The following is an 18426-nucleotide window of genomic DNA, read 5'->3' on the forward strand; positions in this document are numbered from 1 at the left end:
TATATATATATATATATATATATATATATATATATATATATATATATATATAGTATTGCTTTCTGAATCAATCTACTATTAGAAAAAAGTATTTATAGATTATTTCAATTTAGAGATTTATAGACAGCACAATCGTGATGGTATTCATTAAATAGCTTTAGGCCTCTTTTTTTTTTTTCTTAAATAACAATAATGTGCATATTAGATTGTTAGATTGGATCTCTACTAACAATTCCTCAAAATGGTTCAGGTTTCTCTTCTTTCTTTTACAAGCCAAACATTGCTGTGTTGTTATCGGCCTTAAATGTATGCTATAACCAACATGCTAAGCAGGTTTCTCTGGATATTTTGATCAGTGTGCTTGAACAGGGAAATCGGTGCACACAGCTGTTATTTTCCATCTTCTGTGTTTACTACCTGATGTTCCTCCCCTTGAAACATTTACCTACGGTATGAACAGTCACTCCCTACTCAGCTGTCATTTACATTTTGCTTCTCTGCTGATAGTTGACCATTTGTGAAGCACCTGTTCAGTGCAGAAGGGCTCCAACTTCAGCTCTCAGGTATGCAGATTGTGAAATGAAACAGCAAACTCATATTTCAAAATGTATTCTTATTGTGTTACATGTTTTAACTTAATTGTTACAAGTTCCTATTATATGGATTACATTTTAATCTGTTTTGCTTGTATAGGTCTGACAGCCTGATACTCATCAACTGAAGAGCAGCTGTTGAAATCTTTAACTGAAAACACTTATAGAAATCCTGCAGTTCATTTTCTTCAAAAATCTTTCAGATATTACTAAACTACATCATGTCAAACCAGAGCATCCAAAACGACCATGAGAAGGCCTACATGTCTCTGACCAAAGGTTTGAAAGAGCTGGACTTCCGTGGCCCCTATGTTCCCAGCGACCTGTTGCTGATTGGAGACCATGCCTTTCCTTTAGCCATGAACAGTAAAGGTCAGGTCCTGATGGCTGCCTCTCTGTATGGTTGTGGAAGGATTGTTGCTCTGGGTCATGAGGCCTACCTGACAGCCTTTCCTGCTCTGGTGGAGAACGCCCTGATCTGGCTGAGGGGCGACGGGTCAAGCAACCCCACTGTAGCTGTGCATAAAAATGTAAAGGCGCTTAGCGATAACCTCAGCAAGTCAACCTTCCAAGTAGAAGTGGTCGGCAGCTTTAGCAGGAATCTGCAGTCTGGTGTTTACGTGACTGACGTATACAACGTCGGTGCTGACCCAAAAGACTTGGTGGACTTTCTGAAAGCAGGAGGAGGGGTACTGATAGCGGGTCAGGCATGGAGCTGGGCTGCAGATCACCCTAAGGAGGATACATTACATCACTTTGATGGAAACAAGGTGTCAGGAGTTGCAGGGATTTACTTTTCCAAGAATCCGGGTGAAGTTGAACACCTCCCAGTCTACCCACAGATCCCAGCCTCCTGGATGGCTGTAACGTGAGCATATACTCTACTTCTTCTATTTTGTTCTTTATTTAAACTACACTTCTTTTTTATCATTTAGGTTGCACAGAAGGTATGAAAGAGGAACTGATTTTTTAATATATTTTTTCATCATTGTGGAAGTGTAGACATTTAACATATATTGGCTTTACTTATCCAAAATAGTTAGGTTATCCTGACCTATTTTCTATAGTTATGCTGATTTATGTTTTGGCTGCTGGAGGACATACGGAGCACTTTTCATCATTCTTCTTCCCTCTATCTTTATTATCCTGTTCTGTCGCATTTGTTAAGTTCCACCCATAACTTTATGTTCTTGTTATTTTAGCCTCTAACTTTATACACTCTGTGCTCTTTCTTTTCATAATAGCTTTATCTGGTCTGATCTTGTTTGAGTGTAATTCCATTCATGCTGGAGCTACGGCTGTTGTTTTGGTGTAGTCCTGTTTATTTTACAGTGACAAACCATATGTGCCCTCTTTCATTCATTGACATGGATTCTGGCTGGGAACTCGTCTGCCTGGCCGTGTCTTTCCTGGGTGGGGCCACCTGTACATCTAGTTGACAGTTGCCTTTTTTATCTCTGCTTCTTCTTTTTTGTCTGCTTCTATTCCATTGAATCACAGTTGACCACTGCAGAACTCCTTTCACACTGACACTGGTTCTGCTGAAGGTTTCTTCCTGTTAAAGGGAGTTTTTCATCTGTTACTGCATGCCTGACTGGTATAAGGGAAGAGTCATTGAAAAAAATGCAAGCAAAAATTCTCACCACAAGCTAATTCAGGAGTAGTGTGTCTTGCAAGTCATTGAATAGTGCAATAAACTGGTTTCCCCTGACAGAAACTTTTAGCCATTTTGAATATGGTATCTCTGTCAGGTGCTTTGAGATGACATGTGTTATGATTTGACGCTATATAAACTAAATCAAAATTAATATTTTGAAAATATTAGTCATGAAATCAGACAAATCTTTTTTTTAAGTCTCCCAACTCCAAAATTAAAAAATGTTATTTAGTTGTCCATCACTTATTAATCTGTAATATACAGTATTTAACAAACATTTAGAATGAATAGTTTTTTTTCACTGGTGCCACCTTTCTGAATTTTATAATGTATAACATCTGATCCGGTGAGTCATTTTTAATTATTCTTCATCACTTGTTTCTCTTTCCAAATACAGAATAGGGAAGGATTTTGAGGACGACTTGCAGTTCTTACTCCACGGTGTTTCAGAGCTCACTATCCCAAAGGGTACCGTATCTTCCGAGGTTCTGGTCCATGGCTCATTAGCGTTCCCCATTGGTACCACAGGGGGTGGACAGGCCTTCCTGGCTGGAGCCTACTATGGTAAAGGTCGGGTCATCGTAACTGGACACGAAGGTGTTCTGAGACCTAAGGTATAGAAACAATACAATTGTGTTTAAAGTTTTAAAAGTTTATAAAAAATAAATTATTTATCCCTTTCTTTTCCTCCACTTGACCAAAATCCAGGAAAATGCTTCATTTTGGAAGAATGCCCTTCACTGGCTGGATGAAGGCCGCAGAGGCGTTGTTGGCGTAGCAGTGAAAGATGGCATTAAGATAGCTAATGACTCAGGTCTGAAAATGGTAAAAACTGAATTCAAGAAAGACCTGAGTGTGTTTGTGTCCTCATCGAACCCCAAAGGGCACTGGGAAGAGATTCAGAACTTTGTAGCAGAAGGAGGAGGTCTTCTGATTGCTGGACATGTCTGGTGGTGGGCACAGAAGCACAAGGACAAAAATCCATTGACAGATTTTGGAGGTATTAGCACTCAAAGTTACTCAGGATTTCACATAAACCTAAAAAAAGCACATTCTAACTTACTATCAGTAAACGGGACAGATCTTAACTGTCGGAGTGAAATTTGCACAGATTATAGAATTAAAACTGTAGAATTTAGAAAGATTCAGTAACCTTGTAAAGTATATGCAAGCCAATACAATACAAACTCCTTAATAGAAGGCACCGTGCAAAATGTTCTAAATCAGGTTTTCGCAAGCTTATAAATATATAAACTTTATTAGCGATAAATAAGATTGTGAACTAAAGTGTGATTATGAGGGGGGCTCCCCCCATAGTGTGGTTATGTTTTTGTTGGTCGTAGTTTTTTTGAACAATCGAATGTCTTTCAGGGAACAAAATCCTGAGCCAAATGGGGCTGAGCCTGTTGAAGTCGACTATTAATGCAGGTTCACACAAGGTTCCTGATCCCAGCCAGGCCATCAAAGATACTTACCATTTCCGGCACCTTCTCCACCGCTTTGCTAAGCACGTAACCGTGAAGGAAAAACTCAGCAAAAATGAGGAGGAGCTTCTCAAAAAGCTGGGCAGCGATTGCTCCGTCTACTTGAACATGAAGGCTTATGACTGCTGCCACTACTCTCAGGTGTTGGCAACACTCACGGACATCTTAAAAAAGTGTGGCATGCCACAGGTAAGAAATACAGGTACACACTTTAGAATGTTTGCCTGAAAAAGCTAACAAATGAGCCAAGGTGGTTGATTTCAAACTTGTATCATGATGTCACAGTTTTTACAGAGCATATTTGGTCAGTGGTAACAAGCAATTCAAACTTTTATTTATTTCTTTCTGCCAAGGTGAGTGAGAAATGCCCCGTCAAAAGCCCTGAAGACCACCTACTTCTCAATATTGGGACAGAGGTTTATAAAGTCTGCCCAGATCCAGACGCCCTCCTGCCTTACCTCATCAAGGATAATCCACTCTTACCAGTTGTCTACAACCACAGGGTCCAGATGGACGTCAAAACAGCAGGTCTTTTTTTTTTTTTTAACAAACAATGCAATAACTTTATGTGTGTATGTATACAAATATATTCAATATACATATATATCTATGCTATGCTTATCAGGGGGGGAGGAGTGGATCAGCACGGGTCTCTACCTCTCTCCTGGTATGAAGACATATGTGGCCATACCAGCAGAAATCATCAACAAAGGGTGGCAGGTACTTCACACATTATTTAGCATCTCTTCTAAAGGCATGAGAGAAAAGCAATTTTCATGAGAGTGGGCAGACAGAGAACACTGTGCACTGAGAGTTGGCCAAAAACAGTTAGGTGCCAGAACCATATTTCCAAAATAAATCAAACAAAATTTCCTAAAGCCCTTGCTAATAAATATACATGCATATTTTAAAAAATCCAGCCCATCAAACAATATTCTTTTGGCTCCGAGTTCCTAGTGATCGTCTCATCAAGTGGTTGTCCCACATGCCAATCTTTGTGTTGAACTTGTTTAACGCAATGTGCATATGCTTGCTGGAAATGGGGACCTTGAGTGTTTTAGTATCCATTTGCTGTGGTTTTAGCCATTCCTTTAATCCTCTCACCATAGGTTTTCAAAATGGCCTAAACGAATCACTCTTTCATGCATATGAGGGGAAGAGAAAAGCCTCAGAAGAAATAATCAAGACCTGTCATGATTTTCTTTAGAGATCTGACCCACATGCAGTAAAGCACTCGGAGAACCAGGGTAAAAGTTTAACAGGTTTATTGAGGAGGGTAATGGGGGTTGGATTCAGGAAACTCAGTGTACTGGTGAACGGGAACTGGAGGAGGGAAGGGAAGAATCAGCTGTTAGTTCAGGTTCCGTGGGAAATTTGTAAGATGACTTGGAGAAACATGGAAAACAGGACGCACGTTAGTGGAGAAAAACTTTTCTTCCCAGAATCCAGTCCATGTGGGTTTATCCAGAGGAAGATGCTCGTTGGAGTGCGGATAGGTCTAGACTCTATTAGGTTCTGAGGAGCTATAGAGCGGACTGTCACTCCAAAATCCAGGAGGTCTTGAACGGAACTTGTGGAGGTAAATCCCCTGCTCAGTGTGAGACACAAACAATCCTTCCAAAGGGAGAAGGCCAAAATATCCAGCTTGCAGGATGACTTCCTTCCGAAAGGCAAAGGCAAAGACAAAAAAAAAAACACAGTTAGCCTCAGTGAAACAAAGACTCACTTAGACTAAGCTAATCTCAGCTTGGCTAGAGTACCCAACACAGGCAAACACTCTGGTGTTGAGGGAGTGACAGTCCACTGCTCAAATAGTCCTCAGTAATGAAACAACCAGCCGCAGGTGTGTGGGAGGACCAACGAGAACAGGACACCACCTGGTGGTGGTGTCCTGTTCTCTAACTGGATTCCTAACAAGACCAGCCTGGGGGGAAAAATGACCGCTATGAAACCCCTTATTGTACTGCATAACATTAATGGTTTGTTCCACCATGTTTTTTTCCCCCCTCCCCGTTTAGATTTGATCACTGCTGCTCTTTAAGGAGTGGAAATACTGTACAAAGCGAAGTTTCGTTTTGTATAAACTCTGTATATACAAAATGACAACAAATGTTGCCTAAATCTAAGTCATGTATACAGACATTCATACAAACAATTTTTGTTGTTATGTATCTCCAATTAGACAGGCGACTAGATGACTTGCAGAGACACACCCCTTATGCCCTCTAAACTAGTAAATAAATTCTGTATTTGTCATCTTTAATCTTGGTTTTACTCATTTAAAAATATGATAGATATAGTAAAAGATTTTTAGTAAATCATTGTGTTACAGAGATTATTGCGATAATTTTCTCTTTAAAGAATAGCTGGGTGGGAATGGGGAGGGCCATTACCTGGAGTTAACAACAACCATTACCTGTTTCTTTTTTTACCCTCTCCCTTTTTGATGTAATGACACTATTGCCTGCAGCACTTCCACAAGACTCTCAGAAGTACACATATAATGATTTTATGGAATTAGGAATATTACTAAATTTAACAGGATTTTAATCAGACGTTCACTTAAATCAGACTGTTGCTTTTTTGTCTTCAGAGTAATAATTCAGCCCCAAAAGAAGCTTGAAAGATACATACAAAGCTTTAACCTCTACTTGATTCTCCCCACAGATTCAGATCGGTTGTCAAACAGATCGACTGAAAGCTGCAGTGTTGAAGAGACCTCCAAACGCCCATGTACGCTTTCCTGTCACCTCTAAAATGACGCAGGTCTGGAACTTGTGGGGAGGACTGATTTACCTTGTGGCTCCACCAAATACTGAGGCAAAAGGATTAGAGGTTGTTGTGCAGATGGCTGTTCCTGCACCCTATTATAGATCAGGTGAGTGTAGAGGTTGAACAACAGGATTGCTCATAATGACTTTCACATATAAACATTTAACTTTGGCTTTTGGTTCAGGTGCATACAAGGAAAATAAACCCTTTAAAGGGTTAATAGAATGCAAAACCGAGTTTAGATTGTCATAGATGAATAACGATAGTTCAATGGGTAAAATGGACGTACAGAGAAGTTCAAACCCCATCGATGCCTTCTTCCGCTGCAAATCTCATGATTGGTGGTGCTGCACTGTAGTCGAATTTTGTAATTCCCCTGGACATTTTTTTGGGTATGAAAAGTAGGACATGTCCAGGAAAAAGAGGAAGTCTGGTCACCCTTCCATATCAAAGATTTCGATTTTTCAGTGAGTGGGTGCTTGTTGCTATGATGCGTCTTTGCTCAACAGCTTCGTTGTAAACCAACCAATCAGCGCACAGCTCATCTAAATATTCATGAGCAAACCATAAAAGGAAGAAAACCTGTTGTTTCACTCTTGGGCTATTTACCAGGCTTACATTATGGCTCATAGAACAGCAAATATGTCAGAATTGAAGGTGACTCTGAACGAGAGCAGCTACAGAGGCAGGTTGTAGGTTAAGAGGTTTATTGAAAACAACATTGTGGGTATGAACAGGAAGCTGTATGGTCTGGTCAGGTTCTTCTGGGCTTCTGCAGAGAAGATGGAGGAAACTGTTGTTGGAGGATTATGCTGGGCTGACACTCACTGTAGAGAGGCTGTGGTCCGATCTTGGGGGGAGTGTCCCCAGTGGTCCGAGTTTTGACCAGTACTCTCTCCCTGGTTGATGGTTCGAGGGTGGACAGGCAGGTGAGCGCAGGTAGGAGGGCTGAGCGGTGGAGAAAACCTGAGATCCCTCTCGGGTTCCTGGTTGTTAATCAGACAGGGATCCAAGGTCTATGGTTCCAGGCTGTGTCCAAGGGTCAGAAACAGGGGTTCTGCAAGAAAGATTCAGAGCAGGGTTTAGTCAAGGGTTTAGAATCTCTAGGACAAGGTTTGGGTTTGGTCTGTACTAAAGCAGTGGCGTCAACGAACTGACGCCCTCCTTCTGGTTCCAGCTCCTTAAGAAGGGTAGTGATCAGCTCAGATGAAGTGCACCTGCCTGTCCATCCCTGCTGAGGAGAGAGAAAACCTGGCCTGCACCCGGATGCAGCCCGGAGTGTGACAACATATGCCATTTTCAGCGCAACCAATGTTACACACCCTATTCAGAGACCTTAAGGACCAGCACCAAATACCCTATAGAATCATTCTAACACCCCTTTAAATGACTGGTCAACCAAACGGTTAACCATTTGCTCAACAAAATGCAGGTTGGGGGTTGACAAGGCGGTTAAAGGGTTAGAGTACTAACAATAATAAAGTTATTGCACTGTTGACCCTTGAAAATTTTTAACAAAGAAGATTTAGTGCATTTCATTTTCCCTTGTAGAAGAGGAATTCAAAAATGTTGTTAGTCAGAGCAGGTTCAAGCCCTAAATTAGTAGCTCTACCTCAGTAAATGTAACTATTTACTGCCCACCTTTGCAAATAATTAACAATTATCTGTGATTTCTTTTAAGCACAGTCAATTAAATGTGGCTGTCCAGTTCTGTTCCAAAATGCTGGTAGTGATGCCAGTATTCTTAAGAAGATGGCCTTAAAAGAATTAGAAATAAAATCTCATAATTAAGTATGGGTAAATTCACTTCAGAATAATTTCATTGATCCTAAAGGGAAATAAATTTTTAATTTAGACAACATGCATAATTATTAACAGCTTTTAGTGGGAAGGTTCTCCTGTAACCATTTGTCTTTCAGCAGATCTAGAGAAACCTTTTGACTGAAGAAAGTCAGTTTTTACTCAACAATCTTCTGCAATGTCTATAATATTATTTTATGAAGAATTCTTCTCTGTGACTCAAGAGGAATTCCCAGTACAGGGTCAACCTTTTGCATCAGCTTGTTGAGCTTCTTTAGGTCTTTTGCCCTGATATTGCTATTCACATCCAGAATCAGATGTTTTTTTCCACACGATGCCAAAAAGTTGTTCACCAGCCCCTGTACTCAGCTTCTTGTCCATCTCTGATGAGCCCAACAACTGCAGAGTCCTCCAAGTATTTCTGCAGATGACAGATTTTGTCTTGTTCTGGAAGTTGGAAGATCTAGAAGATCTACAGAACATAAAGCAATAGTCTGAGTATTGTTCCTATAAGACTGACTACCTGGGTAGGCACTTGACCCTTCACTCTCACTCACACTGGAGTCTGTTTTGGTAGTCTTTGATCGAGGCCATTGTTGATGCCTCCACTGAGTCTAGAACTTATGACAAAGTCAGTAAGGTTACATTGCATTAAATGCACTAAATAAATCAAAGAACATGGTCTTTACAGGGCTGTCTGCCTTGTCAAAATGACAGTGCCTTTGTTGAAGCAGGTGTAGGATGGCATCTTCAACACCAACTCCATGGCAATAAGTACACAGCAGGTGGCCATGATAGTTGGTTGTGTGGCTGGTTATGTCGGTTTAGCAAGAGGAACTGTCTTCTGGATGAGGCTAAGGGTGAAAGCATACTGCAGAATCCCATAAAACTGAAGTGCACATGCCTTTAGGAGTCTTGGGCTGACACTATTTGGACCTTGTGACTTATTTTAATGAAATCTTTCTAGGGGACTCTTGACTACTAGAGATGAATACAGTAGATGGGAGGAGGGGGCAAAAGGGGCAGCACCACCTTCTGTTTTGATTGAGAAGTGACTGAATATGTTCCTCAAGAAACATCATGCTTCCTAACAAGTAGCACCCACAGTAAGCTTGATGATCTGGAGGTTGACTCTACTAGTTACCATCAGCCATTGCCAAGTAATTGCCTTTTCTTTGTCTTTAGTAAAGCAAGATTGAAAGATGTTAATAATTTTGCCGTAAAACATGTACTGAAGAAAGAACACGTTTTTTTATTCATACAATAAGAGCCATTGTTCTCTTATTTACGTTCTTTCACAAATGTTACTCATTTTTGCCTGGTTGGATCTTTGGAAAAAGTCGCTGATGTAAAAGCATTCATAGACTGTTTTTTGTACTGGGAAGTTTTTCTGAAATGAACACTCGTGCTCGTACTCGTCGTCTCCCGCTTTATCCGAAACCGGGTCGCGGGGGCGGCAGACTAAGCAGAGACTTCCAGACTTCACTCTCTGCAGACACCTCCTCCAGCTCTGTTGGGGGAAGCCCTAGGCGCTCCCAGGCCAGCCGAGAGACATAGTCTCTCCAGCGTGTCCTGTGTCGTCCTCTGGGCCTCCTCCCGGTGGGACGTGCCTGGAACACCTCCCGAGGGAGGCGTCCAGGGGGCATCCGAAGAAGATGTCCGAGCCATCTCAACTGACTCCTCTCGATGTGGAGGAGAACCGGCTCTACACTGAGCCTCTCCCGAATGACTGAGCTCCTGAAATGTGAACAAGAACACATTTTGAAGTTGGAATTCAAACTGGATAAAATGCCTCTCACCAAGGACCCAAAAGTTGTACACATTGCAGTTATTGCTCGTTGAATTTGAAAGTTGCTGACATCAGCAATTAATTAAGATGGAGGGTCGGTATCTAATCCAAAACACGTACTACTGTAAAATTCATTAAGTCTTTGAACTCATAGCATGGAAAGAAATATATCACTTTGGTAACTACAGTTAGCAACAACAAAAAAATACAGTTTGATCAGTTTTCTGATTTGCAACAAGATCTCTAAACTCCGATATGCCATCAATCAGAGAGCTGAGTCAAAAAGCGAAGCTCTCGATTTACCGGTCGATCTACGTTCCTACCCTCATCTATGGTCATGAACTCTGGGTCATGACCGAAAGAACGAGATCGCGGATACAAGCGGCCGAAATGGGTTTCCTCCGTAGGGTGGCTGGGCTCTCCCTTAGAGATAGGGTGAGAAGCTCGGTCATCCGGGAGGGACTCGGAGTAGAGCCGCTGCTCCTCCACGTCGAGAGGAGCCAGTTGAGGTGGCTTGGGCATCTGTTTAGGATGCCTCCTGGACGCCTCCCTGGTGAGGTGTTCCGGGCACGTCCCACCGGGGGGAGGCCCCGGGGAAGACCCAGGACACGCTGGAGAGACTATGTTTCTCGGCTGGCCTGGGAACGCCTTGGGGTTCCTCCTGAAGAGCTGGAAGAAGTGGCTGGGGAGAGGGAAGTCTGGGCCTCCCTTCTTAAGCTGCTGCCCCCGCGACCCGACCCCGGATAAGCGGAGGAAGATGGATGGATGGATATGACAATGACTCAAATTAAAATCATTCCTCAGCAGTAGCAAACTGTTTTTTCATTTGTTATAAATAATTTTACTAAATGTAAGCTTGTTACTTCATACTTTTCAGGTGTAACAACAAACACTGACTGGTCCTCGTTGCGCTCGGCTCCTTCGCCTTGGGCGGAGCTGGAGTTTGATAACATCATCCTCACCGTACCTTCAGACGCGGTTAGAGAGCTGGAGAATCCTGAGGAGCTGGCAGCACTCTGGAATGACATCATGAAGGCCATCGCTGACCTGGCTGCCAAACCTCATAAATTCCCTCGTAAAGAGCGTTTTGTTGCCGACATTCAGATTTCTCATGGTTGGTAATTTTCTAGTTTCACAGATCATTTATCCCGATGAATCTCCTAAACAGTGCTGTGGAACTGCATGCTTTTATAAGCTTTTTTTCTGTTCAGGTTGGATGCATGCAGGGTATCCCATAATGGCTCATAAAGGTTCTGCAGCTGCATTGGTGAGCGTTAAAAATGCTAAGACCAAAGGCATGTGGGGACCCATCCATGAACTGGGACACAACCAACAGCGAGGCTGCTGGGAGATGCCCCCCAACACCACAGAGGCCACGTGTAACCTGTGGTCTGTTTATGTGCATGAAACGGTTTTTGGGATCAACAGGGACAAGGTAGAGAAAATCCATGCCTAAAATGGTGAAATACTAAAACAAATTCTTTTGCATAATTTAATAGCTTTATTATGGTTACTGTAGGCTCATTCAGCAATGGATTCTGCAAAACGAACTAAACGAGTCAAGGACTACATTGAAGGAGGCAGAAAGTTCAGCAGCTGGAGTGTGTGGACGGCCCTGGAGACATACATACAGGTAAGAGAATCATATCAGTTTAAAAACGGTGTGCTTCAAGGTCACATAGAATAAGAAAGACAATGAAAACTTTTCCCAATTATTGACAGTAATAATAAAGTGATTACCTGCAAATCTTACTAAAATGTAGTAATTTCACTATTACTAAATTCACTACTTTTCACTCCCCGTTGGTCAGGTAATTCTGTCTCCCCGCACGGTTCATGTGCCATCTTTGATATTTTTCACCACTGTCACAACAAATCTCATAATGCATTGCGAGGAAAGCTCTCACAAAGCATTCTGGGATATATCTGCTTGTCTAGTGACCATGGATGATAACCAGTTTTAAAGTTGCATTGTGGGAAATTTGAAGTCCACTAGTTTTTCATCCACAAGACACTCATTTAAAATGGCATAACCACTATATAGTGCCCTATATAGTGATTAGGGTTGATGTTTGGACACGGCCTATATCTTAAGAAAGAGCTGAACTTTAACCTAACAGAAAACTACATACAGTAAGTTTGCTTGGTCAGAAATCATGTGGATTAAATGGTTCACTAACGCTCTGTGTTTTGGTGTTTCTAGCTTCAGGAAAAGTTTGGCTGGGATGCGCTTAAGAAAGTGTTTGCAGCCTATCATAAGATGAAAAAGTTCCCTAAAGGCAACCCAGAGAAGATGAAGGTCTATGCTGAGACGTTCTCCAAGGCTGTGGGGATGAACCTGACTGGATTCTTCAAAGCCTGGGGGTGGACTATTGAACAGGCTACTGAAAAGCAACTATCCAGCCTGCCCGCCTGGACAGATCACCCCATGGTCTAACATCACTACCTGGACACCGAATCATTTCTGAGCATTGACCAGTTTTTAAGATGGGCTATAATCTATGTAAATTCAGCACTTTCTAGTTTATAATGTTAATTGTTTCCCAGGGAAGAGGAAAGAATATAAGATTACTGAGTAATGTAAAAGTCTAGCTTAATATTTTTTGGGTTGATAGAAAAATCAAGCCTTAGTTGGGTAACTTAAATACTTAGACAAATACATACACAGGAAGAACAGTTTTCAGGGTGTGGATAAATACTGTGTTGTCTGTATGAAGTATTAATATTGTCATGTACTTTTACTTCTCCATTTGTTGAAAAATTACTGTATGTTGTTTACTTGTTACACTCATTTATCACTGGGAGGATTTTATTTTATTGTCTATTTTATTTTCAGCAATACCACACTGTATGTAACACTGCTCTTAAAAACTAATATACCAAATCACTACAGTGTTAGTTGCTATATGGAAAAAAAAATAATTAAAAAGATCATAACCAATTGGCCTTCAGGATGTTTGAAACAAACGGCTCATTTTCTACCTGCAAAGCTATTAGTGTCAAAATCTTCTTGTTTTTTATTCTTTTACTCATCTCAGGTTCATGTTTCTGTAGTTTCTTTATTTTATTTAGGTTCTTTGGAACAGGTTACTCAGGTTTTTTTGTTTTTTTTTGTCATTTAAAGATTTTCAATTATGTTTTTTCTCTGTTATATAGTCACTTGGTTTCTTTTTTATGGTTCCCTAGTCACTGGTTTTAGGTTTATTGTTTACTGACCAGCTATTTGAATAAAAAAAAAATATTGATGTTGTTTTAAATTATGTTAGATATCTTCCCAGTGTTTTTTTTTATTTATTTTTTATTATGTTTTACTCCTACTCTACTCAATATCCTCTCCTCAGCTCACTGCCTACGTACAACTGGAACACTAACTGTAAGAAATACCTGAGAATGAAGGTTTTGGTAACGCTTACATTGGATGCAACATGGTGGAACCACAGCAAGAATGGATCTGTAAATGAATGCTTACCAATGTAAGAGTCTGAGTATGTAGAGAGGGCAATTTAACAAATGAGTTTAAGGAGTAATGGTGAGCAATGGCGGTGCTATCTGTGATAAATCTGATATTAAGAGCTGATCCAAGCTTTCATTTACACCAGCCATCCCCAAAGTCGTTCCTTGAGGGCCACTGTCCTGCAGGTTTTAGAGGCTTTCCTGCTCCTGCAAAGCTGATTTTCATTGATAGTTGATTAACCGGCTTTTGCTGAACTGCAATCATTATAATCAGCTGTGAGAAAGCAGAAAAACCTCTAAAGCCTGCAGGAGAGTGGCCCTCAAGGACCGACTTTGGGGATGCCTGATTTACACAATGTCTCTGTAGTATAAAATACCCATGAAAGAGATTGTATGTGAAACAATTTTTCTGTAGTATATTTTCAGTATATGGTTTAACTTAAGTACATTTTTCATAGTGATGCAGAGATAATTAAAGATGTTTCAAAATAATGCGCACTACCTAAAAAGTAGTGATCATAAGGAATAAATAATTCTTGTTGGAAAATAACGCGTCATTTGTCTTGTGTTATACAAAAAATGTCTAAGTCATAAATTAACAAGACATTAGATCGGTGTTTGTCATTTAAGCAGAATTTATTAGAGAACAGATACAATATTTGTCAATTATCTTTCTGCGCTGATCAGACAAGTTTTTGTATTAACTACTTAAGAACCAAATAAAATTCAGGGAGGTTTTCTGCCCACAGCTTATTTAAACAAGTAGACAGTTTTCCACAAAAAGAAGAATTGTTGGGATGAGGAATCTAGCTCCTTACAACAATTTCTAACATAAAAAAAAAAAAACAGCATCTAAGGTATCAGAAAGATAAGGCTCAGATCTAGCCTTCTCTGCTAGGTGAATACTTTTTTGCAATAAAGAAAAAAAAAAAAAACAAGCTTATATTCAGGTTATCAACAAGAGGAATATATCTATCTGTCACGCTTCATCCCCGCTGGGCTCGTGAAGGTGTTGGAGCCTATCTCCAGCTGTCTACAGCCAGAGTCTGACCCTGGACAGGTCGCCAGTCCATTGCAGGGCAACACAGAGACAAACCGGACAAACAACCATTCGCACTCACACCTAAGAAGAATTTAGAGAAGCCGGTTAACCTAAAAGTGATGTTTTTGGACTGTGGGAGGAAGACAGTACGTGGAGAGAACCCACGCATGCAAACTCCATGCAGAAAGAACCTGATCCAGGAATCATACCCAGAACCCTCTTGCTTCAAGGCAGCAGTGCTATCTGCTGCACCAATGAGCAGCCCTAGAGGAATATAGTGTTAAATATGTGTAAAATTGTGTAAAACAAGTGGAAAATGTGTCATTTGTTTCCTGTGTACATGCATTTAGCAGTCAATCTAAGTTTTAATCTTTGAGACTGAAAGTGCTCAAAGGAAGACTGCACAGATCTGGGCGTTAGGTTTCAGTTTTCCACATTATTCCTTTTTGCCTACTTTTTTGTTTTTGCAGTTCATCGGGTTTTTGTTTTCTTTATTTCTTATTGTTTTTATATTTTACCTGTCTTTACCTACTTTTTCTAATGATTATTTTTTTTTAAGGAGGTTTTCTAACTTTCCCTTTGCTTTTTTAATGTTAATAACCAGGTTTTATTGTTATCACCTGTGTTTCTCCAACGTTTGCACTTCTGCCCAGTTCTGCCTAAGCATCCACCCTGTGGTCACAAATCTCTGGATTCACTTACCTCTTGTCTCCGTGGCTGTTTTCTGCTTCTCTGTTTATCATTTATTAGAAATAATCAACTGAACATGCTTCATCCGAGCCTCTCTCTGTTATAGAGATCATTAAGCCCTGGCAAGTGCAGGGACTCGACAAGGGTAACTGATTTTAACAGCAGATAATACCTCAGATAATTCCTAAAAATGCATGTATAGGACCAGAAGGTTGGTAAACTAAAACACATAAAATAAGGCAGTTTCCAACCGTAATTATATATTTCTTAGAATATTTGAAAGGGTGCAGATATAGTGTAGTCTGCAGAAAAAGTGTTACGGTGAACAATAGTGAGTACGCCTCCTCTCCTGGTAACACATGGGGTCCCAAACACAGAGCAGTTTGGAGGGCATGTTTTTATATTTATGGTCCTGCTGCCAATTCTCCATCAAAAACATAAAATACAGGCAGTCTTTATTGAACAAGTCACCAAGTATGAAAGGTTAATGAGTGTGCATTCAGTTCGACACATGAATGTCACAATTCAGATTACTAGAACTAGTTGGATTCAGAAAAAGGTGCATTAAAACAACATGGCTGCACTTGAGATCATGAGAGAACCTATTTTAGAATAGAGCAAGAATAACCCTACTGCAAGCAGGAGGGAACTTTGTGTCACTTTTCCTTTTTGGGAAGAACAGTTTTTGCAAACATTCTGTTCTATTCATTTGTTATTCCTTTCTATTTAAATTAAATGAATATCCTCCTAAACACCAGCAATTTGTTATAGTTTGAAAACTGCAGAATACAAATATTGTATTCATTGACTAAAATTTTCTTAAATATTTTTCTCTCACTTTACAGTTACACATATTTAGGATAATGTGGTTTGTATGGAAAAAGTTGAATTATGAAAAATAAGACAGAGTGCTGGACCTAAGGAGCTAATAAAATGGATTTTAATAGGGCCCTTTAAACTAATAGCAAATTGTGGGATATCTTTTCACAACATAAACACTTTGACAGCAAAGAAACATCAACAGGAAGGTTTGTTTAGAACCAATAATTTATATATCCTTTATATATCATAGACTCAGTGGTGGATTAGATGTATAGGCTACCTATAAAATAATAAGATCTATACATAATTAAAACACACCAAACAATGCATTCTTTGAGGAGGAATAGGTTTTTAAGTGGCTGAGGCATATGACTCTAACCTGCAAGTATGAAAAACTCTTACATACAATGTAATTATTCTGGTTTAAAGCATTCCTGGAATCTTTTAAAGAGGCTATCTTCAAACTATCCTGCCTTCGCAAGACTTCTTTTCTCTTGCCATTCAGTACCTCAATATGTGAGTGAAGAGTTTCTACTTTATAAATCACTTGTGTTCAACCATAGCAGATGACGAGCCGAGCATTTGGGACTATTTTTATCTCATAAATATCTTGTATACCATTTATTTTCTTAAAAGAGTTAATGATGTAATAGTTCTGGGAATATTTGGACTCCATTTACATACTTTACTAAGGAGGTTCCACATTTCACTCCTACATGTCGTGCCACTCCTTTGTTAGACTAGCATTGAGTATACTCCAACTGCTTCACTTATATTACCTCCAGACCAAGTAGCCACCACCTCCACTGAAATGAATACAAAGCCTGTAAATGCGGATATTCACATGGCAATATGGGAGGAGATATAATAAAATGTGTCTGACTAACTCAAACAAAGTAACAATGATTAACTAGTTGAACAATAATTCCCAACTAATGATTCCCAATATGTTAATTATAAGAAAAACAAAATGTCTCTAAAGTTATGGCTACTGTAATGACACCTTATAAAGTTAATAATCAACGCTTGTCAGCCACAGCTAAAATAATGTTCTGTTTAATAATTATTATGGAATATGGCACATAAATAATAATGTGCATGATTGGTTGAAATGACAGAAATATTACTGAAATTATTAAATAAAATTATTTGGTGATGCTAGGTAGACACCAAATAATCCTGGCTGTACAGATCCATAAAGAGATATTGCTAAAGAATAATATATGGTTATGAAAAACAATTTTCAACAAGTTTTCTGTATTTTTTCTTCCTCTAACAAATGTCATGTGATGTTTTCAGCTCTAAATTAGTTTTATCAGTAGAACTGAAATTAATGTTTCTTTTTTTCCCCTTACAAATTCATGACTCTTATTATAACAAAAGTATACACATATATATATTTTTTTACCCCTTTTAAGGGGTAAAATATCAATATCAATAACCCAATGAAAATCAATGTATTATTTTAATGCAAGTTTTCATTCATTTTAAAACGTTAGAAATGGCAATGTTGTTTTTTTAAATGACAAATCTCATACGGTACATATATTGAATATATGATATATTTTTTTATTCAAAAAAAAAAAAAAGGCCATTCAATATTTGGAGTTCTAAACAAGCTTTACTTTGCCCCTTTTACAGTACAGAGCTGGTAATAATACCTGCTGCTCTGCTGCATCTAATACGAAGCACACTCTCTCAGTCAAATATACAAATATACTCGCCAGAACTAAAAATTGAGCAATTGCCTATTAGAGATAAAAAATGTAACAATAATTTTATAGGGACGGCCTTTAAATGTAAAATCTTTCCGAATTTTAATGGAATGACAAACATTCAGATTCAGGTAATGTAGGAAAATATTTAAAATGTTTAAAATGGTAAATTCCACTCCAAAGTAAAAGAAATACAATATAAAATTATTAATAGTTATTTTCCAACAGCAAAAACTCTTAAGAAAAGATTTGGATTTGAGGTGGCTGCCTGCATATTTTGCCTTGAAGAACCAGAAACTATTGAACATCTCTTCTATTCGTGTAGAGTCACAGGTCGCTTTTGGCAGAACCTGCATATTTGGTTAAGTAACAAAATAGATAATATAACACCTTTTGAGATTAATCAAATATTAACATACAAGAATGACATTCTGAAGGACTTATCTGACATGGTCAATATTGTTATAAGTATGAGAAGGTATATGCATGTATGTAAATGGAAAAATCAAAAACCTTCATTCAATTCAATTCGAATCAGTTTATTTATATAGCACCAATTCACAACACATGTCATCTCAAGGCACTTAACAGTTCACAAACTCATTATCT

The 18426-nt window shown here is 39.3% G+C and overlaps 1 protein-coding gene across 1 annotated transcript; it reads left to right on the forward strand.

Annotated features, from left to right (window-relative positions):
* Nucleotides 1-463: 463 nt before the first annotated feature.
* LOC119775388 (TRPM8 channel-associated factor homolog) lies at nt 464-13360 on the forward strand. Its single transcript, XM_038273357.1, has 12 exons — nt 464-563; nt 694-1461; nt 2648-2864; nt 2959-3250; nt 3622-3923; nt 4088-4262; nt 4360-4454; nt 6402-6612; nt 10973-11209; nt 11307-11530; nt 11615-11728; nt 12299-13360. The coding sequence occupies exons 2-12, from the start codon at nt 815-817 to the stop codon at nt 12530-12532; spliced, it is 2748 nt and encodes a 915-aa protein (XP_038129285.1). The 5' UTR covers nt 464-563; nt 694-814; the 3' UTR covers nt 12533-13360.
* Nucleotides 13361-18426: the final 5066 nt, after the last annotated feature.

This window comes from Cyprinodon tularosa, unplaced genomic scaffold (assembly GCF_016077235.1).
Source record: "Cyprinodon tularosa strain WSP-4 unplaced genomic scaffold, ASM1607723v1 ctg87, whole genome shotgun sequence".
NCBI lineage: Eukaryota > Metazoa > Chordata > Actinopteri > Cyprinodontiformes > Cyprinodontidae > Cyprinodon > Cyprinodon tularosa.